The sequence below is a fragment of the Micropterus salmoides genome, unplaced genomic scaffold (assembly GCF_014851395.1).
Source record: "Micropterus salmoides isolate LMB-PRFRI ecotype aquatic unplaced genomic scaffold, ASM1485139v1 Ms_hic_scaffold_6, whole genome shotgun sequence".
NCBI classification, from domain to species: Eukaryota; Metazoa; Chordata; class Actinopteri; order Centrarchiformes; family Centrarchidae; genus Micropterus; species Micropterus salmoides.
The window spans coordinates 4392507-4414985 of NW_024044348.1; the positions used below are offsets into that span (position 1 = coordinate 4392507).

The 22479-nt window shown below is 36.2% G+C and overlaps 2 protein-coding genes and 2 non-coding genes across 5 annotated transcripts; 1 reads left to right on the forward strand and 3 right to left on the reverse strand.

Annotated features, from left to right (window-relative positions):
- Window positions 1-254: 254 nt before the first annotated feature.
- pole3 (polymerase (DNA directed), epsilon 3 (p17 subunit)) lies at window positions 255-14713 on the forward strand. Its single transcript, XM_038701347.1, has 4 exons — window positions 255-716; window positions 11257-11342; window positions 11574-11692; window positions 13512-14713. Exons 1-4 carry the CDS (start codon window positions 651-653, stop codon window positions 13688-13690), a joined length of 450 nt encoding a protein of 149 aa, XP_038557275.1. The 5' UTR covers window positions 255-650; the 3' UTR covers window positions 13691-14713.
- Window positions 14714-15595: 882 nt separating this feature from the next.
- rpl12 (ribosomal protein L12) lies at window positions 15596-19982 on the reverse strand. Of its 2 annotated transcripts, none has more exons than XM_038701344.1 (6): window positions 19820-19982; window positions 17643-17716; window positions 17239-17337; window positions 16327-16408; window positions 16140-16226; window positions 15596-15742 (listed from the first exon to the last, which is right to left on the reverse strand). In XM_038701344.1, exons 1-6 carry the CDS (start codon window positions 19854-19856, stop codon window positions 15624-15626), a joined length of 498 nt encoding a protein of 165 aa, XP_038557272.1. In that variant the 5' UTR covers window positions 19857-19982; the 3' UTR covers window positions 15596-15623. The 2 variants fall into 2 exon arrangements, with proteins under 2 accessions (XP_038557272.1, XP_038557273.1); XM_038701345.1 differs by having other exon boundaries at window positions 19712-19833.
- On the reverse strand, window positions 15905-16029 carry LOC119890868. The gene has a single exon (XR_005442327.1). It is a non-coding gene; the product is annotated as a small nucleolar RNA SNORA65 (small nucleolar RNA).
- LOC119890866 lies at window positions 17481-17607 on the reverse strand. The gene has a single exon (XR_005442326.1). It is a non-coding gene; the product is annotated as a small nucleolar RNA SNORA65 (small nucleolar RNA).
- Window positions 19983-22479: the final 2497 nt, after the last annotated feature.

The window sequence follows — 22479 nt, forward strand, 5'->3', positions numbered from 1 at the left end:
GGTAGCAATTAGCAAATTAGGTATAAAAGTATCTTAGAAAAGCATAATAACCCCAGAAGGGAGGGCATCAAATACTATAGCAAACTATATATATATATATATATATATAGTAGGCTACTAATATATAATAGTATATAGTAATACTATATTACTATATACTATTTTCCTACTTATTCATCTTGTTTTATTTTCCGCGTTGATCACGTGACAGTATACACACACGTCACGCCTAACGTCAGCGGTCGAAGTTGAAACGTGACGTAGGAGGTCTCGCGCTTGGACGGTTCGCGGGAAACGGTCCCAAAACAAATCGGGTTCTGCGTTCAGCACGCGAGCGGCTTCGGGCGGAACTTTGAACTCATCGATCAATCAGCTCGGTCACAGCTGATTAACGGCAGCGTGTCCTTCAAACGCGGGACTGTAACACGCACGTTAACGACTCTTCGGCGGCGAAGGATCAACTCTGAACGCAACGAGCTAGTGACGTTAGCTAGCTGCTTGCTTTAGGGAGCTCGGGCTAACGCGGTCGGCGGGCGCTAAGCGTGTTAGCACCGGTCGGCGGTCTCCGGCTTTACCCGGGAGCTAACGGCTGTCCGGACAGTCAGCGGCGGGCACACGGCGAGCAGGGTTTGCGGTGAACGGTGCGTGAAATGGCAGAGAGGCCAGAAGATCTGAACCTTCCCAACGCGGTGATCACCCGCATCATCAAGGAGGCGGTGAGTGTAAAGAGCTCAGACACTAAATCAGTAATCACTATCATCGGCCAAGTGTGTGTTCACAAGAGTTGTTCCCGATGTGCAGACACCTTAAACACGGACACGAAAAGCCTTCTTACCATTTATTCAGTTACTAGTAGCTATTTTTTAATTACTAATAACTAATTGCACATTTTTGCCATTGAGATCTATGTGGCTCTGCAGTTCAAATGCCACATATTCATTAGTTAACTTACTAGTGACTATTTACATCTTACTTTAGATACTTGTACCTATTCATTAGTAACTAGTGACTATTTACATCTTACTTTAGATACTTGTACCTATTCATTAGTAACTAGTGACTATTTACATCTTACTTTAGATACTTGTACCTATTCATTAGTAACTAGTGACTATTTACATCTTACTTTAGATACTTGTACCTATTCATTAGTAACTAGTGACTATTTACATCTTACTTTAGATACTTGTACCTATTCATTAGTAACTAGTGACTATTTACATCTTACTTTAGATACTTGTACCTATTCATTAGTAACTAGTGACTATTTACATCTTACTTTAGATACTTGTACCTATTCATTAGTAACTAGTGACTATTTACATCTTACTTTAGATACTTGTACCTATTCATTAGTAACTAGTGACTATTTACATCTTACTTTAGATACTTGTACCTATTCATTAGTAACTAGTGACTATTTACATCTTACTTTAGATACTTGTACCTATTCATTAGTAACTAGTGTCTATTTACATCTTACTTTAGATACTTGTACCTATTCATTAGTAACTAGTGACTATTTACATCTTACTTTAGATACTTGTACCTATTCATTAGTAACTAGTGACTATTTACATCTTACTTTAGATACTTGTACCTATTCATTAGTAACTAGTAAGTATTTACATCTTACTTTAGATACTTGTACCTATTCATTAGTAACTAGTGACTATTTACATCTTACTTTAGATACTTGTACCTATTCATTAGTAACTAGTGACTATTTACATCTTACTTTAGATACTTGTACCTATTCATTAGTAACTAGTGACTATTTACATCTTACTTTAGATACTTGTACCTATTCATTAGTAACTAGTGACTATTTACATCTTACTTTAGATACTTGTACCTATTCATTAGTAACTAGTAAGTATTTACATCTTACTTTAGATACTTGTACCTATTCATTAGTAACTAGTGACTATTTACATCTTACTTTAGATACTTGTACCTATTCATTAGTAACTAGTGACTATTTACATCTTACTTTAGATACTTGTACCTATTCATTAGTAACTAGTAAGTATTTACATCTTACTTTAGATACTTGTACCTATTCATTAGTAACTAGTGTCTATTTACATCTTACTTTAGATACTTGTACCTATTCATTAGTAACTAGTGACTATTTACATCTTACTTTAGATACTTGTACCTATTCATTAGTAACTAGTGTCTATTTACATCTTACTTTAGATACTTGTACCTATTCATTAGTAACTAGTAAGTATTTACATCTTACTTTAGATACTTGTACCTATTCATTAGTAACTAGTGTCTATTTACATCTTACTTTAGATACTTTACCTATTCATTAGTAACTAGTAAGTATTTACATCTTACTTTAGATACTTGTACCTATTCATTAGTAACTAGTGTCTATTTACATCTTACTTTAGATACTTGTACCTATTCATTAGTAACTAGTAAGTATTTACATCTTACTTTAGATACTTGTACCTATTCATTAGTAACTAGTGACTATTTACATCTTACTTTAGATACTTGTACCTATTCATTAGTAACTAGTGACTATTTACATCTTACTTTAGATACTTGTACCTATTCATTAGTAACTAGTGACTATTTACATCTTACTTTAGATACTTGTACCTATTCATTAGTAACTAGTGACTATTTACATCTTACTTTAGATACTTGTACCTATTCATTAGTAACTAGTAAGTATTTACATCTTACTTTAGATACTTGTACCTATTCATTAGTAACTAGTGTCTATTTACATCTTACTTTAGATACTTGTACCTATTCATTAGTAACTAGTGTCTATTTACATCTTACTTTAGATACTTGTACCTATTCATTAGTAACTAGTAAGTATTTACATCTTACTTTAGATACTTGTACCTATTCATTAGTAACTAGTGACTATTTACATCTTACTTTAGATACTTGTACCTATTCATTAGTAACTAGTAAGTATTTACATCTTACTTTAGATACTTGTACCTATTCATTAGTAACTAGTGACTATTTACATCTTACTTTAGATACTTGTACCTATTCATTAGTAACTAGTGTCTATTTACATCTTACTTTAGATACTTGTACCTATTCATTAGTAACTAGTAAGTATTTACATCTTACTTTAGATACTTGTACCTATTCATTAGTAACTAGTGTCTATTTACATCTTACTTTAGATACTTGTACCTATTCATTAGTAACTAGTAAGTATTTACATCTTACTTTAGATACTTGTACCTATTCATTAGTAACTAGTGTCTATTTACATCTTACTTTAGATACTTGTACCTATTCATTAGTAACTAGTGACTATTTACATCTTACTTTAGATACTTGTACCTATTCATTAGTAACTAGTGTCTATTTACATCTTACTTAGATACTTGTACCTATTCATTAGTAACTAGTAAGTATTTACATCTTACTTTAGATACTTGTACCTATTCATTAGTAACTAGTAAGTATTTACATCTTACTTTAGATACTTGTACCTATTCATTAGTAACTAGTGACTATTTACATCTTACTTTAGATACTTGTACCTATTCATTAGTAACTAGTGACTATTTACATCTTACTTTAGATACTTGTACCTATTCATTAGTAACTAGTGACTATTTACATCTTACTTTAGATACTTGTACCTATTCATTAGTAACTAGTAAGTATTTACATCTTACTTTAGATACTTGTACCTATTCATTAGTAACTAGTGTCTATTTACATCTTACTTTAGATACTTGTACCTATTCATTAGTAACTAGTAAGTATTTACATCTTACTTTAGATACTTGTACCTATTCATTAGTAACTAGTAAGTATTTACATCTTACTTTAGATACTTGTACCTATTCATTAGTAACTAGTGACTATTTACATCTTACTTTAGATACTTGTACCTATTCATTAGTAACTAGTGACTATTTACATCTTACTTTAGATACTTGTACCTATTCATTAGTAACTAGTGACTATTTACATCTTACTTTAGATACTTGTACCTATTCATTAGTAACTAGTGACTATTTACATCTTACTTTAGATACTTGTACCTATTCATTAGTAACTAGTAAGTATTTACATCTTACTTTAGATACTTGTACCTATTCATTAGTAACTAGTGTCTATTTACATCTTACTTTAGATACTTGTACCTATTCATTAGTAACTAGTGACTATTTACATCTTACTTTAGATACTTGTACCTATTCATTAGTAACTAGTGTCTATTTACATCTTACTTTAGATACTTGTACCTATTCATTAGTAACTAGTAAGTATTTACATCTTACTTTAGATACTTGTACCTATTCATTAGTAACTAGTGTCTATTTACATCTTACTTTAGATACTTGTACCTATTCATTAGTAACTAGTAAGTATTTACATCTTACTTTAGATACTTGTACCTATTCATTAGTAACTAGTAAGTATTTACATCTTACTTTAGATACTTGTACCTATTCATTAGTAACTAGTAAGTATTTACATCTTACTTTAGATACTTGTACCTATTCATTAGTAACTAGTAAGTATTTACATCTTACTTTAGATACTTGTACCTATTCATTAGTAACTAGTGACTATTTACATCTTACTTTAGATACTTGTACCTATTCATTAGTAACTAGTGACTATTTACATCTTACTTTAGATACTTGTACCTATTCATTAGTAACTAGTGTCTATTTACATCTTACTTTAGATACTTGTACCTATTCATTAGTAACTAGTAAGTATTTACATCTTACTTTAGATACTTGTACCTATTCATTAGTAACTAGTAAGTATTTACATCTTACTTTAGATACTTGTACCTATTCATTAGTAACTAGTGACTATTTACATCTTACTTTAGATACTTGTACCTATTCATTAGTAACTAGTGACTATTTACATCTTACTTTAGATACTTGTACCTATTCATTAGTAACTAGTGACTATTTACATCTTACTTTAGATACTTGTACCTATTCATTAGTAACTAGTGACTATTTACATCTTACTTTAGATACTTGTACCTATTCATTAGTAACTAGTGACTATTTACATCTTACTTTAGATACTTGTACCTATTCATTAGTAACTAGTGACTATTTACATCTTACTTTAGATACTTGTACCTATTCATTAGTAACTAGTGACTATTTACATCTTACTTTAGATACTTGTACCTATTCATTAGTAACTAGTAAGTATTTACATCTTACTTTAGATACTTGTACCTATTCATTAGTAACTAGTGTCTATTTACATCTTACTTTAGATACTTGTACCTATTCATTAGTAACTAGTGACTATTTACATCTTACTTTAGATACTTGTACCTATTCATTAGTAACTAGTGTCTATTTACATCTTACTTTAGATACTTGTACCTATTCATTAGTAACTAGTAAGTATTTACATCTTACTTTAGATACTTTCACCTATTCATTAGTAACTAGTAAGTATTTACATCTTACTTTAGATACTTGTACCTATTCATTAGTAACTAGTGTCTATTTACATCTTACTTTAGATACTTGTACCTATTCATTAGTAACTAGTAAGTATTTACATCTTACTTTAGATACTTGTACCTATTCATTAGTAACTAGTGTCTATTTACATCTTACTTTAGATACTTGTACCTATTCATTAGTAACTAGTGACTATTTACATCTTACTTTAGATACTTGTACCTATTCATTAGTAACTAGTGTCTATTTACATCTTACTTTAGATACTTGTACCTATTCATTAGTAACTAGTGTCTATTTACATCTTACTTTAGATACTTGTACCTATTCATTAGTAACTAGTAAGTATTTACATCTTACTTTAGATACTTGTACCTATTCATTAGTAACTAGTAAGTATTTACATCTTACTTTAGATACTTGTACCTATTCATTAGTAACTAGTAAGTATTTACATCTTACTTTAGATACTTGTACCTATTCATTAGTAACTAGTAAGTATTTACATCTTACTTTAGATACTTGTACCTATTCATTAGTAAGTATTTACATCTTACTTTAGATACTTGTACCTATTCATTAGTAACTAGTGACTATTTACATCTTACTAGTATTTATTGTTTAGATACTTGTACCTATTCATTAGTAACTAGTAAGTATTTACATCTTACTAGTATTTATTGTTTAGATACTTGTACCTATTCATTAGTAACTAGTAAGTATTTACATCTTACTAGTATTTATTGTTTAGATACTTGTACCTATTCATTAGTAACTAGTAAGTATTTACATCTTACTAGTATTTATTGTTTAGATACTTGTACCTATTCATTAGTAACTAGTAAGTATTTACATCTTACTAGTATTTATTGTTTAGATACTTGTACCTATTCATTAGTTTTATGTAAAGCACTTTGAGTTGCCTTGTTGTTGAAATGTGCTATGTGTGTGAATGCTGAATGTGACGTAGTGTAAAAGCGCTTCGAGTGGTCGAAAAGACTAGAAAGGCGCTATACAAATACGGAGCATTTACATTGCTATACAAATAAACTTGCCTACTGAGAATAAAAATGTTACTGGTGACTAAAAAATAATCAGAATCAGCTTTATTGCCATGTATGTGTACACATACACACAATCAAGCAATAAGCACTAAGTTAGTAAATAAATAATAGTGTAGTAAAATGTAAATAGTTACTAGTCACTATTCCATTAGTTAACTAATGAAAAGGAGATATCTGACCTGCAGAGCCACATAGATTTCAATGGCAAATGTGATATTAGTCACTAGTAACTAAAAAAATAGTTACTAGTGACTAATGCAATAGTCGCTAGTGACCAAAATTTAAGTACTACTACCTAATCAATTGTTACAAGTAAAACGGGAAAAGTTAGTAGTAACTAATGGATTAGTTAGTAGTAGGTAAAGCCCCCTCCGGCCAGCCAGTTATATAAGACGGTGGCAAGTGAAAGTGCGACGCGTTTTCTGTCATCTGTCCTCCCAACATCGCTCGCACAAATGCTTAATGAAAATGAACAGCACACTAAACCAAGAGGAGGAAACTAAAAAATAAAATGAAGACCCTCTGTTAGCCAACATTCTGCAATAACTATGCTAGCTAACTACAACTTAGTTAACTTAGCTCACTAAACTAGAAAAACAAACCGACAATCAGACATAGAGAGAATAAGTAAATTACATGATATATTGGTTAGCTAATTCACAACGATGTTTATCAGTTTGATGCTCTGACTTAACGAGGCGTGACAGTGCGCCTGCGCTAGCTTGGAGAATGACGTATGACTTATGGAATTACTATAGTTTTGCAACTTTGAGCACAAAATTAATCCATTTGACAAAAAAATATTTATTTAACTATGTGGGTAATCAACTTTGTAAGGAAATGACTCAGAAAAATATGAAATATCATAGAAATGTCAAAATACACTGGAGGTAGGGCTTTAATAAATAAGTACTGCTAGTTTTTAAAAAGCAACTAGTAAGTTTTAAAGAGTAAATGTTAAAACCTGAATCAGTGTGTTATGTTAGAATAGTTACGTATTGATTGTTTAAAAATGGGAAAACATCCTAACCTCTTCTTTTGAGAGTGAGGAAACATAACTATTGATCTGTTTATAGTAGTGTGACGTTGTGCAAAAATAAGTTGCCTCAAATGGTTTTACAGAGTGTCACTGTGCTCTACACGAAGTTCACGATCAGGAGACAGAGGTGATGAGTTCAGTTACTCTGCAGACTAACTCGGCCTTTTATTTGTCCGTAACAGCTTTATCTGTCTCTTGCAAAGATTCTTTTGTCAATTCGGGGAAACCAAGAACTCTTCAACAATAGAAAATAGACACAACGTTACAGCGAAAAACAAGAACAACAAAGCTGAGCACAGATACGTAAATATAAACAGAACTTCTATAGATACAAGTAGGTGATGAAAAAATGCAAATGTAGGAAAAGCAACAATGACCAACAACATAAAGTGTCTAAATACAAGTCAAGTGTTTCTGTTAGTTAACATATATGAACAAATGGTGCAAAGGAATAAATATTTAATGTTTACTAGGCTTGTGCTGATGGGTGATTGGATCGTATATCAATGATTGAAGGGATGATCTACGATTAGTTTTTCGTGCACCGATATAACTAACTATCAGAACGAAGATGATTTCAAATATTCTCTAGAATCGGCACCCTGCTGTGTATTTAGATATGTTTCTGGTGGAGCGCCCATTCGCCTGCTGAGCCCCATAAATCCACAGGAGTGAATTTGAAATCCTTATTTACAAACCAGTTTTCCTGCCTTCTCTTTTCCATGGATCTGACACACAGTAGTTGAGTTATGGTTACATTTACATGTACTCATTTGGCATTATTACATTTGAGGAACAACATACAAGCATCAACAGAGCATCAACTACAGATCTACAACTGACAATACATACTAGTAAGAGCAGCAGTAAATACTAGTAAGAGCTCATAATACAAATCACATCAATGGGGTAAATACCGAGGGAAGGAAGTAAGAGTTAACAAAAAGTGCAATCAATACAGGATAATTGTAGGGGATAGAAGAATTAGAGCACAGGAAGTGCATGTTAGAGGTTAGGAGTTAGAGGTGTTATAAGAGGAAGTGTTCTCTGAAGAGATGAGTTTTCAAGAGCTTCTTGAAGTTAGAGAGGGACGCCCCTGCTCTGATGGCGTGTGGTAGCTCGTTCCACCATCGTGGTGTCACAGATGAGAACAGGGACTGAGATCGCTTTGTGTGAAGGGACAGCAGAGCCAGGCGGCGTTCGTTGGAGGAGCGTAGCGGCCGAGAAGGAACGTAAGTTTGTATTATGGAGTTTAGGTAGATGGTGCAGACCCAGTAGTCACTCTGTATGCAGGCATTAGTGACTTGAATTTGATTCTGGAGGCCCCGGGGAGCCAGTGGAGGTCACTGAGTAATGGAGTGACATGAGTCTTTTTGGGCTGATCAAAAAACAGACGCGCTGCTGCGTTCTGAACCGTTTGTAAGGGTTTCACCGCACAAGCTGGAAGAGCTGCTACGAGGGCACTGCATTGGTCATGATTTGGATTGTGATATTAAAGATAAGATAATAGGCCCAAATACATGTTGTCGCGTTTCTCATTACATTTGTCCTGTAACCATGATTGGACAATATGTAAATGGAGAAGATCGCCCAACCCAAATACTGTTCATTCCTCTGTGCTATTTGTACTTAAACACTAGTTGGTGGAAGAAGTACTTAACAGTACATAGTACATACATTATGTATCTGGCAGGATGTTTAGAAAAGTATTCATGAGAAAATTTAATTACAAGAGAATGGAATGAAAATTTGAGAATACTGACAATAATTTAATGATGAAGTAATTAAAACTGCTGTATGATTGGTAACGCTCTAATAAATCATCATATGCATGCCGATGATCTGGCTATTGTTTCTCCTAGCTGTGCCGGATTTCAACAGTTGCTGAATATATGTTCTGATTATGGGGTGAAATATGATGGGCAGTGTAATACTGTGCAGAAGGAAAGGGGATTAAGACCTCATCTCTCCAGTTTTTTTTATCTGTTAGGGTAAGTGCTAAGTGTTATAACTGAGGCACTTCCTCGCAGATCAATTGTCTGATGATGATGACATGTATAGGCAGTGTCGTATGCTTTAGGCTCAAGCTAACATGTTAGCAAGAAAATGTAATATGCGTTGAGACCATGTTAAGATAAGGCTCTTCACTCCTCTCTATACTGCCCTGTTGCACAGTGTTTCCCCTAGGATGGAGTTGTAGCAGCGGAGGTGAAGCAAAATGAATATAAAACCCCAAACATGTCTCAGAAACATTGCTCTTGTGTCCATGAGCATGCGATGCACCGTAGAGTAGCTTAAAACTGCAGTGTTTTCCCAGTTAAATGTGTTGGTGTTATTTTCCAATGTCAAATATGTAATTTCACATCATAATGGGCCATTATTTTCACCATATCTCTGAACAAATAGTTGGAAAAGCTAGAGCAGATAATAAATAACCAACAGCCAAAGATCAGTCTGCAGGGGAGTAACGACAGCCTTTAGATCTGGAGAAACTAATTTGGTTGTTTCTGTTGCTCCTCAGTGATTTGACATTTATGGCACAGCATGTTTTGGGCATCACCCCCTAAAACCCTGTTAATATGACCTCAGAATCATTTTAGATACGACTGTTCGTGTTTGCCTTTTGTGTCGTCATTTTACAGCCTTTGACATTAATATAAAAATAGGCAACATGAGAAACCTCCTCCCTTCTGAGGTGCATTTTATTTGCACATTAAAATCCAAAATGAAACGTCTCCTCATTACCTTTTAAAAGGACTAGTTTGCATCACTAATTAGCTTTACTAACCTCAGCTCCTCCAGTGTGCTGCTGTGCTCACACAGTGTGCGAGTGAAAACATTTGTAGCGCATACTTTAATGATCGGTTGGATTGGTTTCTTCAATTTTCACTCGGGAGCAAAAATCTGCCTTTGAACTTGAAAGAAATAATGATTTGACATTTATCGTGATAATTATTGATATCCAATAGTAACATAACATAACATTTTTGGCCATATCGCCCAGCCCTATTTGTAAGGCAAGAGTCAACGCTTTCCAGGCTCTACTGAGAAATCTGACGTACTAATGTATCTGTCGACTGGGTTGCTCTCAGAACGGCATCATCAAGCTGCTGACAAATCCTGATACCAGTCGCCTCTGTGGAAGCATTGGTATATGACAGTCTTTTATAGAAATCGCCCATTTTTTTCCTGTGTTTTTGGATTTGTGCTTTGGTATTTCGGGAGGTGTTGTGTGTCTGTAATGATGATGCATGTTTTTCTAATGGACCCCGAGTCTGGCAGTAAAGTTGAACTGAAATTAAGTATTTGTGCCAGTGCATGCAAAGCCCAAAAAAAAAACAGAGTAAACACAGCAGACTACAATTACAGGAAGAGCTTATTCATATTTTTTCTGATCCATGATTTCATATCTCTCAAGTTATATTCCACACTTTTTCAATAATATAATAATGTTTCCTTCATTTTAACAATTTCCCCCTCTGAGTATCACCATATCCTTAAAATGAGGTAAAATAAATTGGTTTATAGAACCCCGCTTCTTGAGACTCTTAAAAACAAAAGAACATTCTCCTTTATATTAAGATGTTTTGTCCCCAAGTGAAGAAATTCTTCCTCGGCCTGCCTGTGTTTTTCTGATAAAATGCTTATATACTGCAGCGTTGAGATAACTCCTCCGCACCGTTTGTTTTCTTAACAGCTCCCAGACGGGGTGAACGTGTCGAAAGAAGCGAGGAGAGCCATATCCCAAGCTGCCAGTGTGTTTGTGTTGTACGCAACGTCCTGGTAAGAATTAAAAAAAAAAAAAAAAAAAAAAAACCCACTTACAAAATCTAACACAGCATTTATTCACAAAATTCAGTACCATTCAAATGATTTAACACAAACACAGAAGAAAGAAGTCCCGAGTCAAGTTACTCTTAACTTTCCAGACTGCTCGAATCGTCACCTGAATGTCATGTGTAAAATGTTTCATTAGGCCATCATTTAAATTATGAAATGTTTATCCCGTTACAGTGCAAACAACTTCGCCATGAAAGCTAAGCGGAAAACTCTGAATGCAGGAGACGTCTTGGCTGCGATGGAGGAAATGGAGTTTGAGCGATTCCTCGAGCCTCTCAGAGAAGCTTTGGACGGTCAGTACATCAGTGAAGAGAAACGTCACAAAAAAATGAAAGTTCATGTCTGACAGAAGCTCAAGCAGCCATATTGTTCAATGTGGATGTTCAAGCGCAACTCTGCACAACACCGGTGCTGCTGTCGCTCAGGCTCTCTTCCTCTTCTACCGCGCACTTCTATTCACATGTTTATTTACAACATTATAGGATACATATGAGATAAAAAAATATCCCTTTTCATAAAACCTCTGCGAAGAAGTCAAATCAGCCTCGATCTGTCGAAACATCGCATCTTTGATTATTCGGAGTCAGCCCTACTGCACACAGAACGGACGCTAGCGAGGAGATATTTGCTGAATGTGACAAAGATGTGTTTTGATTAGAATCGCTTACCCCACCTCGAACACACTTTGAATGAACATTTTAACATTAGTCAGTAGTTGTCTGTCTGTCTACATACATACGTACGTACATACGTGTGTGGGTGTAATTTTAGGGCTGTACATAACGATTATTTTTCCATTTCAATTAATTTTTTCGATTAATGTTGACGACAAATTTTTGTGTATTTTAAAGAAAATTAAATGTAGCCTATTACTCGATTAATATAACAATTTATCCAAAATGAATATCAAAAACATGTATCATTAATAAATCAATATTTTATTCAATCATCCTGATGATTTGCATAATGACAGTAGCAGGATCTCTTAAAGCGTGGGGCAAAGAAAACAAACGGTTACAGACGGGACAGATTGTAATCTTACTTATAGCTGTTTTCTCGCTCATACGTGGCTGTTAAATAAACATAAAATATAAAACGACACACAGTGTAACATTGTGTTACCATGACGGCCGAAATTACTTTTAACATGGAGGCGATAAAGGCAAGAAAGAAATACATTTTAATGGACTACATGTCCTCGTGCTCGTGTGGAGACAGAAAGTAAACTTTCGCTTCACGTGTTCATGCCGCTTCACGTATTCGTGGGCTGCAGACCTGATTGGCAGGGTAATCAGCGGCGTGGGACGTGCTGCAGCGAAGCTCACGGAGCAGCACGTTGTTGAGTGTCTGTCTAAAATACTCCCAAACTTTAGACGGTTGAAGGCGCGGTCTTGTAGCTGGAGCTTGTCCGGGGGAATCCCACTAACACCAGAAGCAGCGACGGTTCGGTGCACGTAATACGAGTCGACTTATTTTCGTAATCGATTACGTCGATGAATCGCCCCGGCCCTAGATCATTTAATTGTAATTTTCTCATTTATATTCATAATTCTTGACTTTTGTAGTATTTGTTCTTTTCTCTTACTTTGTTTAAAGCTGCAACGATTAGTCGTTTAATCCCCTTAGTTGTCAACTATAAAATTAATCGTCAACTATTTTGATGATTTTTTTTATAGGAAAAAACATCCGAATTCTCTGATTCCAGCTCCTCAAATGTGAATATTTTCTGTTTCTTTGCTTCCCTGTGACGGTAAAGTGAATATATGTTTTGTTGTGGACAAAAGAAGAAATTTGAGGACGTCACCTTGGGCTATGGGAAACACTTTTTCTGGGCGTAACGACTAATTGATTAATCGAGAAAATGATCAACAGATCAATTGATAATGAAAATAATCTTTAGTTGCGGCCTTTATGCACCAAAACACTAAGACAAATTCCTGTTCAAAACCTGTTTGATTCTGGCTCGTTGGATTTACAGCAGTAAAAATACAACTTTAGTTCTGAACATCAGTGTCTAAAAGCCAGTTTTGATGATATTTACAGATGGAGATATAAAATATATTAAACTTTGAGTCATTTATTTCCAGTTAACGTGCTTGTGTTCCTCAACAGTGTATAAGAAGGGCCAGAAAGGAAAGAAGGAGGTGTCTGAGCAGAAGCGCAAAGATAAAGAGAAGAAGGCCGACTCTGAGAACGATAAGAGCCGGGAGGAAGAGGAGGAGGAAGAGGAGCGCATGGAGGAGGAGCCTGAAGCTGAGAACGAAGCAGAGGAGGAGGAGGTGGAGAACTGATGAGATTCTGATGAACGATGAAATGCACTCCCATCACCTCCTGAGTTTATCACTGGCTGGACGTGATGCGTTCAAGTGACGCGTGGTCTTTACAGAGTGAATCAGTACATGCAGGTTTACAGTGCAGCAGCATCGTGACGAGCTCATAAGAGGTGAGGTTACATTTATTTGTGGCGGTGCAGCTGCTGTCTTCCAACTTGACAACAAAGAAAGTACAAAGACATCTCTACATCACGCACTTCATGATTACTTTGTCTTGGTCCATTTTGTATTTTTAATAATTTTTTGATGTTTTGTTATTTTCTGTAACATGATTTTTTTTTTTTTTTACATAAATACAGTAGTTATTGTTCAGAATCAGCTGATTCTGGCTCACTGAACTAAAACACTCTGGTGAGTAACCTTTCCGGTTTACCACTGGAGGGAGTGAGAGTACAGGCAGTTGTCCAGTTAGGCTTGTCTGAAACGTTACTGCACCTCTTGTACCTTCAAATTAATTCATATAAACCCATTTTTTTTTTTATTTAACCAAAGAATGTTAACTGTAAACACAAGAAAGCAGAACAAGAACTAGTAAAAACACAGTGCGTGATTTATCAAATTTAGATTTAAATCAGGAACTTCTTGATCAACAAATAAAGAAAACCATAAATTTGATTCTAGCTTTTGGAACAAAAATCACTCACTAGTTGTTTTTTTGGTGTGTACCACAATATGGTGCGTTTTCCTCCCGAACTACTACACAAAATACCAGAAACAAATGCCACACTTGTAACCGCTAAATGTGAGAAATGCCTAGTTGGAAGCGTGATCCTTTGAGATCAGTTTCACGCCTAAAAGACACTGATTGCTGTAATGAACTGTTGTGTTGGACCACTTTACTTCATACCTTGTAACAATAGCTGCACTAGTGAATGTAGCTCCTGTTCTTAAATCTGCTGAGTTTTGATCCATTTATACTTTTGTAGGTATTGTATACGACTGGCTGAGAGTTTGAATAAATATTTTGTATTAAAAAAAAAAGCAAAACACTTGAGTCGTGACTGACCTCAAAAACCCGTCACACCCACCAGATGTTTCCAGCTCCAAGCCGAGGAACCGTCGGTGGACAAATGTTTAAGATGAATCTGTTCAGAATTAATTGGTTGACAAGTTTCCAATAACCAGACTTAAAGAGTAGAACAGGTATTTTACAACCTGGACCACTTATTTTCATGTCCAACTTTTTGAAATTGATCCAGTATTGATCAAGCAGCAAAATAGGGCTGCAACATAATCCTCGTCAAAGCCACCAGACATAGTAATTTAACTTGCGCTCAATACAGAACCAGTTGTCTCCATTTGTCAGGCATGGGGGAAAAAGATTACACCCAAGTGAGCTTTAAGGTATGAAGGAGACTCAAATTTAACTTCTCACTGTCTGAGTGCGAGTGTTTCGGAGTTCCAAATCAAACATCTGCGTGGGTGGATTAGAGGCATTTTAGGGGTTTTAAGTTAATCTTCAAATTAAAAGTTAAACCCCTTTGTTCTAGCAGCCCCATGCAGGTGCTGGATAATAAACTAAAGTAGCTGATAAAGATGCTACATATATTTTAAACTTATCAGCTCACTGAATCTTCAAAACGACCCTTTTAGATTTACATTTCTGTAGATTAGTGTTCACTACTTTGTACACCATCTGTAGTACATTCTCTACTCAGTAAATGCCAGCTAAAATATGGGGGGGGAGCAAAAATAGTGGCTCTGAAATGAAGCAGAAAAATACCACAAAATTCATTCATACACCTCAAATTAGTACTCTGGTTCAATAACAAGTAAATTAACTTGCGTTAAATTACAGATGCTTCAAACATTTCATCTCATGCATTTAGTGTAAAACAAGGGAAAAAAAAACTGCAGGTTCGGTTGTGAACATTTTATTTGTTTTGTCCATTTACTCGGTTGGGCACTCGACTTTGCCGCTGTTGATGTCGTCAATGACATCATGGGGAGGACGGCCATCGATGGTGCACCCAACGGACTGAGCAGTTCCCAGGATCTCTTTGATTGTTCCTAGTGGGAAAATAAGACAAGGCTGTTGGTCCGACACGATGTTTAAAAACAAATAAAATTTTTAATACAGGAGACTTGTTCACTCCGTTTAAGTGTTTGTACAAATCTTTTTTTTAATCACACATTTACTGTGGGGACAACTACATGAAATAATTTTGGTTATGGTGTCCCAGACTTTTCGGCACAGAGTTGTCCATGAGTTCGGGCAGCCCTGTTTCCTAAAGCTGATTTAATCTGAGCCTCCACTGGATTATACTCAGTCACTGACAGACCGGCATAGTGGCGGGAGGCTGAGCAGTACACGGAAACCATTAACCGGCGGACAAAAGATGAAGAGGAGGAATCTGCCTGGCGGGACCAAAACAACAAACTTGAATCTGAATGTTGCACGTCTTACCAGAGAGCTCTCTGGCGATGGAACGAGGCCTCATGACGCGAGCAACGTTCACAATCTCATCAAAGGTCACACTCCCACTGTGCTTGACTGGGAAAAGAAAAAAAAGGGGTCAATATTCAGTTAATCTACTTCAACTTTATCACTTTGGTTTAAAAAGAAAAGTCTACAAGATGTCACTGTTACTTACTGTTCTTGACCTTCTTCCTGTCACGAGGAGGCTCCTTCAGAGCCTTGATGATCAGAGCAGATGCAGAGGGAACGACCTCGACCTGAAAGCAGGACAGTTATTAACCCTCCGGGATGTCACAATCGCAACTGTTGACACAAATTCCATTAATTTCAACGATCGCAGTTTCCTGCAAAACGTCAGACTCACTTCCTTGTTTACAAGATGGAGCAGACGCGCGATACAAACGTCTCACATCTACATATCACAGCGAAGTACTGTGAAACAGGATCCAGAGTACCCCCCCCCCCCCAACGCTGACTGCCACATGCATTTCCATTTTCTTTTGCCATTTAAAATGGGTAAAATCAGCACCTCCCTCACAAATACATTGACAGAAACAGCTTTTCATAAGTTAAAGTTGTGAATCCTGTTTTAAGTCCATCGCTCTGTCTGGTAACTTCTGCCACACTTCTCATCCTGCACCCTGTTTTCATTACGTTGCTGCCTTCAAAATAAAAGCGCATAAGCCGTCTGTCGGAGCTAGATCAAATGAACGACATGCGTTTGATATTATTCGATTTTTTAACAATATTCTGTTTAAATAAATACTGTTTTATAGTAGCCTATTTCAGTTTTGCGTAAGGGGAATTAAAGGCCTGTCCCAAATATAGGCAGGGTCAATTCAGTGATTTTAACAAATAAAAGCCCAGGCTATTAATCAAAGTTTTACAATATTTTGCAGTTTTGAAATTCTGCCTAAACTCAAGCATTTTAGGCCGCAACAACCCCAAGGCGGCCTGCGAACCCCTGAAAGGACTGATTAAGCAGTCGTCCAAGCTGCGTCTTTATCTTCACAGCCGGCTGGGCGGTAACGAAGCCCCGAGGGTTTCATATTTAATATGTTTGGCCTTCTGGATTTGTTATACGTACCACTGCCTGCCTGTTCTGGATGGTGAGCTTCACGGTGATCCTCAGGCCCTTCCAGTCACCGGTGGCTTTGGCAATGTCGTCACCAACTTTCTTGGGAGACTGTTGAGAAAACAAAGTGATCAGCTGAGAGATACAAAACCTAGGTGTTAAAATGTACACGTTTCATTTGTGTATACCATAAATCACCAATTATTAAATGTTTTAGGGTGACGTCCAGAATAGCAGGACGTTGGAGCCTCAGATTGTGTCCCAGACTTTTCGGCACAGAGTTGTCCATGAGTTCGGGCAGCCCTGTTTCCTAAAGCTGATTTAATCTGAGCCTCCACTGGATTATACTCAGTCACTCTGACAGACCGGCATAGTGGCGGGAGGCTGGTTTGGTTTGTAACAATTTCCACACTCACCAGACCCAGAGGTCCGATTTTAGGGGCCAGGGCTGAGGTGGCTCCGACTTCTCCTCCTGTGCACCTCATGTACACTGCAAGACAAAGAGACAGCGCAACCTGATCAGATTTAAGGCTTAATTTGATGCAGTTTCTTCACACTTACACCCACTGACAGCTGAGTATAAACAGGTTTGATGTAAGATTCACAGTAAGTACTGCAGTGCCTACGCTCTGAGTGCATTTTGTCCAGTACAGGGGAAACAAACCTTTCCTCCCTTTCAAATCAACGCAACACCTGGATTGATGAATGACCCCAGAAGAGTACACCATCACATACTGTAAATAAAACCGACACAACTCTGCAAAATCATTGTAACTCCCTAGACCTCCGTTACGGTTAACACTGCTACAAAAAGGTAAATGAAAAATCATGGCAGTCCTGTGAGCTCAGGAAGCTTCAGTATGTCCAGATGTTAAACTACATATTTAATTTGTACCTTCAGTTTAAAATCAGCCTTTAAATGCGGCGGCCATGCTGGTTTGATGCTCAGGCTTATTTCAGAACTGAAGTTGGATGCAATGGAGCGGCAATGATTAGTCCTCACCTAATCAATTAATCTCCAGCCATTTTGATTAAATTGATTAATTTCCTGCTTAAGTGTGAAAATTCTCAGGTTTCTTTGCTCCTCCAACGTAAAATATTTGGGTTTTGAACAAGAACATTTGGACGTCTTGTTGACGTTTCAGGGACATTATTCACTATTTGACTTTATAGACCAAATATATATTATTCAAGAAAATCCCCATCAGCTCAACAGAAAGTCGCATCGCGCAACGCTTTCCTCCGACACGCTTCATGTGTACAGACTGCATCATACTCCGATCCGTTTCAGGCAGCAACAATTCATCCAAGAATTGACACTCAAATTGTAAATTAGAGACGGCTTATAACTTTATGAACATTAGGACAGTTTTTATAAACTGACTTCTGCTCTTCCCCTTTCTACACAGATTAATTAAGTCAGACATATTCTGCTAATCAATAACTGGCAATCACCCCTTTTATGATTGCAAGACACAGCTGGAAAAATTACATGACAGGATTAAATTAATTTAACGTTGCAATGTTTAGTAAATGACAATACAACCAATTAAAAGTGCAGTTTTTTAAGTCACTGACAGCTGTGAACAGATACTGCAGATGATCAGGTACTGATGGACAATGCAGTATTTGGGGTCCTCAGGAGCAGGACTTAAGACCAACAGTTATATGAAAAGAAGAGATATTTGATCTTAACAGACTATGATTTATCATCCCAGTCACTTAACCGCTAACACTTTCATTTTAAGCCATCAATTTAAATAAAAAGAATTAAATAACTGAAACTTAAGTCAACAACTTTACTTACTGTTTGGAGAAAAGTTGTGTGTAACTCACACAGCTGCACAAATGACCACTTTATTACGGATTTGTGGGGATGATCAGTTACTTGTTTCTATCTATTGTGTCATTTCACAATTTGTAATTACTTAGAGTCACATTTAAATTTGTACAGTCAAAACCTTACGATGTTTTGTGTCCTTTAAATTATGTGAAACTAATTTTCCTATTGAGGATGGGCTCTGAAAATATTTGGTGCTTCTGGTTAGTAGTTAAAGTAATCAGAATTATTAACACCCTAAAAATTGGTAAATCAGAACAGGACTCAATTACGTTAATTGATTAAATTCAGTAATTGGTTCATTCATTTGTAAGTTAATCAATTGGTAAATTAAATGTTTTGAACATTTAAAGTCATAAGTCTCATTAAAATTCGAATATTCATTAATATTTTTTATAAAGACACAATTAGCTTTTAAATAACGCTAAACCGGATTTCTTCGACACGAACGACGCTAACTTAGCTAACTAGCCGAACAGCTATTAGCAGCTACATTAGCACACTAATCCCACGTGGTCCGCCCTAGACAACAAATTTCTTATCAAACCCGTAATAAACTTATCAAATCCACCAGATTAAAACTCGTAGTCATGCAGTTACAGATAGTTTTAGCTCTCTTCGCCGCCGGTGGTGTCCCATCTTTACCGTTTTCTCTGCGCCGTTCACAGGCCGGAGGCAGCCGGCGGAGAACGACTCCATCTTGGCTGTGAACAAACGTCTGCTTTTATTACCCGGTGGACAGTGAAAACATACCAACTTTAACCTCGTTGGGGTCGAATTTGGGAGGCATGTTGCCGCTGTGGAGGTTGAGCTCAGTTCAGCTTGGTTGGTGAGGGTGTCGGATGAACCCGGACTCGGGACGACCGATTACTGTTGCACCTTCACCGCTAAGAGGGGAGAAAGAAAGAACGAGCTCGGCCCGCGGAGGGATATATATATAGCGGCGCCAAATATCGCGAGAGATTGCGATTCTAGTGACGTAGATTTGAATGTGGGCGGGTTAAAGGCACGTTTCACGTTGACTTGTAGTTTATGTTATTAGGTATTCATATCTTTTGGCAATACTACACAGTGAAAATACTCTACTACAATAGTATTACAACTTCTACATTTTTAAAATTATTATTAGACTTTATTGTTTATTTATAAACAAAAAATACAACCATGGCGCCACAATTATCATGCATTAAAAAATACAACCGAGTTAGAGAGTACAAAACTATTACTAACACCATTAAACATACAATCACAATTGTGCCGCAGCAGCAGGTTACAGCCTACAAGAAGTATTCAGTGCCTGTGTGACAAGGAGACTAAAAGATCTCTTATAGATGTTCCGACTCGGCCTCGGGACTCTGAATTGACGGCAAGATGGGGTCAGCTCAAACTCTGAGTTTAGTGGGTGTAAGGCGTCTGCACATATCTTTCTGGCCTTCCTGAGTACTGCACTGTCAAATACATCACCGAGCTGCTTTTGTGGCTTGCCAATCACATTCCCCGCACTACTACTAACAATTTTAAACTGTAAAATGCTTTTTACCTGGCCCATATTAGAAACAGAATCAGAATCAGCTTTATTTGCCAGGTATGTGCACACATACAAGGAATTTGAATCAGGATTGTACATTGCTCACCATGTGCTTACTTTTAAAATAATACAATAATAAAATCCGACACAGGCTACAGTATAGAGAACACAAATATACACACTATAAACAAAATAATATAGACAGATTGACAAATAGTGCAGTGAGCAGAGCACAAAGGATGCAGCATGAGTAAATTATTATTATCATCATTATTATTATTATGTACATTTCGGAGGTGGATGTGATATACAGGTACACATATATGCCGTCTTAAGTATGTGTTGACTGACCCTAAAACTCCTCAGCTTTCTAATTAAAAACATTCACTGTTTGGCTCTCTTAACAATACTCTTTGAGTTTTCATTAAAGTGTGATCAAAGATTGTTCCCAATAGTTAAAATGTTCCACTACTTCCACAGGCCGGTACAGTAGAACAGGGGAGATGTTACTGACCCTTCTTCATTTTGTTTGTATTATATTTGTTTGAGTGTAAGTAGCCTACGTAGCCAAAGTAACAGTATTCAAAGTGCAGTAAAATGTTCCCTTTTAGTGTTTTATTATATCTGCTGTTTCTGGATTAATATTCTTGCTGCATTAATCTAGCATTTTACTACTGTAGAAGTTTACCGTTGAGCTCATTTTAACCAGTTGGGTAGTTTAATTTACATAATTTACATTTACATACATGTTATACAGCGTTATTGTCCTGTGAGAACCGTGCACGTATCTCTAAAAAGTCAACTTTTCATGATCTCAGAGAAACAGCCCTGTTTTCAGCTTTGTGATGATGCATTTTCCAGCCTAACCGAGGGGGATTTAAATAGTTGAAGAAGAAACTTCACCCTTCAGTTTATCCAGTGGTGAATGAAGTACACAGATCCTTTACTTAGGTAAAAATACTTAGACCTACCTGTAAAAATACTGCAAAAGTACTGCATTAAAATTACAAAAATGTAACTCAAGTATTAAAAGTAAAAGTGCTCAATGCAGAAAGAAAAATGTCCCCTGTGACATCATTAGATTATTATAACTCATGTAAAACTAGATTTGATTGCTGTAGCTGGTTGAGGTTGAACTATTTTGTATGAGACTGAAATTAATGATAAATTTCTCCATCAATTGATCCTAAAAATTCTGAAGTTCGAAAGCACGATTCCCCAAAAATATGAATTTAAAATAATACAATAATAATATTGAATACTTTGAGGGTTTTGAAAAGTTATTTTCTGAACTGGTTCATGAAGTCAGAGGAGGCCAAAGAGCTGCATGTGGGTGCTGCTGAGTGGATGAACATCCTCTGTACAAGATAATGGGCCGGATGCTGGTCGAGTGTTGCAGGAATATTCAAGTATTATGTCATTATTATAATGTATATTACCGCAGGTGTTTGTCATGTTTCCAGCCTGCTGTCGGTAGTATCATCGCAGCCGTTGTGTTGGTCGCATCATGTAAAACCAGTGTTTTCCTGTTTTTTGAATCCTGAAGGACTTTTTTTTGACTCAGAGCTGCTTTACAGGAATAGCAACAGAACACAAGAGGGAGTAAGTGGGTGAGAAGCAGAGATCATCACTGTTGTGCTGTTTAATATGCATCATGAAAATCTGGGAGGATAGTCAGAAATTCACAGCTCATATTATCAAAGGATAGCTTTAACTGTATTTTCAGAATTCCTCAACATTTAGAGAAAATGTCACATCTGAGTAATCTTTTGATGAAATGTTATTTTTTTTAAGCTCTTATGCTGCCCGGAAAGCTTTTTTCTTAAAGTTAAATGCCCCTTTTCATGTTGAAAATAGATAAGAAATATTTTATTTTTCGACTTTT

What these genes read in the sequence shown, in the direction of transcription:
- pole3 (XM_038701347.1), top strand. Translation starts at nt 651, where the DNA reads ATGGCAGAGAGGCCAGAAGATCTGAACCTTCCCAACGCGGTGATCACC. An exon ending in GTGTTGTACGCAACGTCCTG is followed by an intron (nt 11,343 to 11,573) that starts GTAAGAATTAAA and finishes ATCCCGTTACAG; the next exon opens with TGCAAACAACTTCGCCATGA. An exon ending in TCTCAGAGAAGCTTTGGACG is followed by an intron (nt 11,693 to 13,511) that starts GTCAGTACATCA and finishes GTTCCTCAACAG; the next exon opens with TGTATAAGAAGGGCCAGAAA.
- rpl12 (XM_038701344.1), bottom strand. Translation starts at nt 19,856, where the DNA reads ATGCCTCCCAAATTCGACCCCAACGAGGTTAAAGTTG. An exon ending in TCCAGAACAGGCAGGCAGTG is followed by an intron (nt 16,409 to 17,238) that starts GTACGTATAACA and finishes TCCTGCTTTCAG; the next exon opens with GTCGAGGTCGTTCCCTCTGC. An exon ending in CAGGAAGAAGGTCAAGAACA is followed by an intron (nt 16,227 to 16,326) that starts GTAAGTAACAGT and finishes TTCTTTTCCCAG; the next exon opens with TCAAGCACAGTGGGAGTGTG.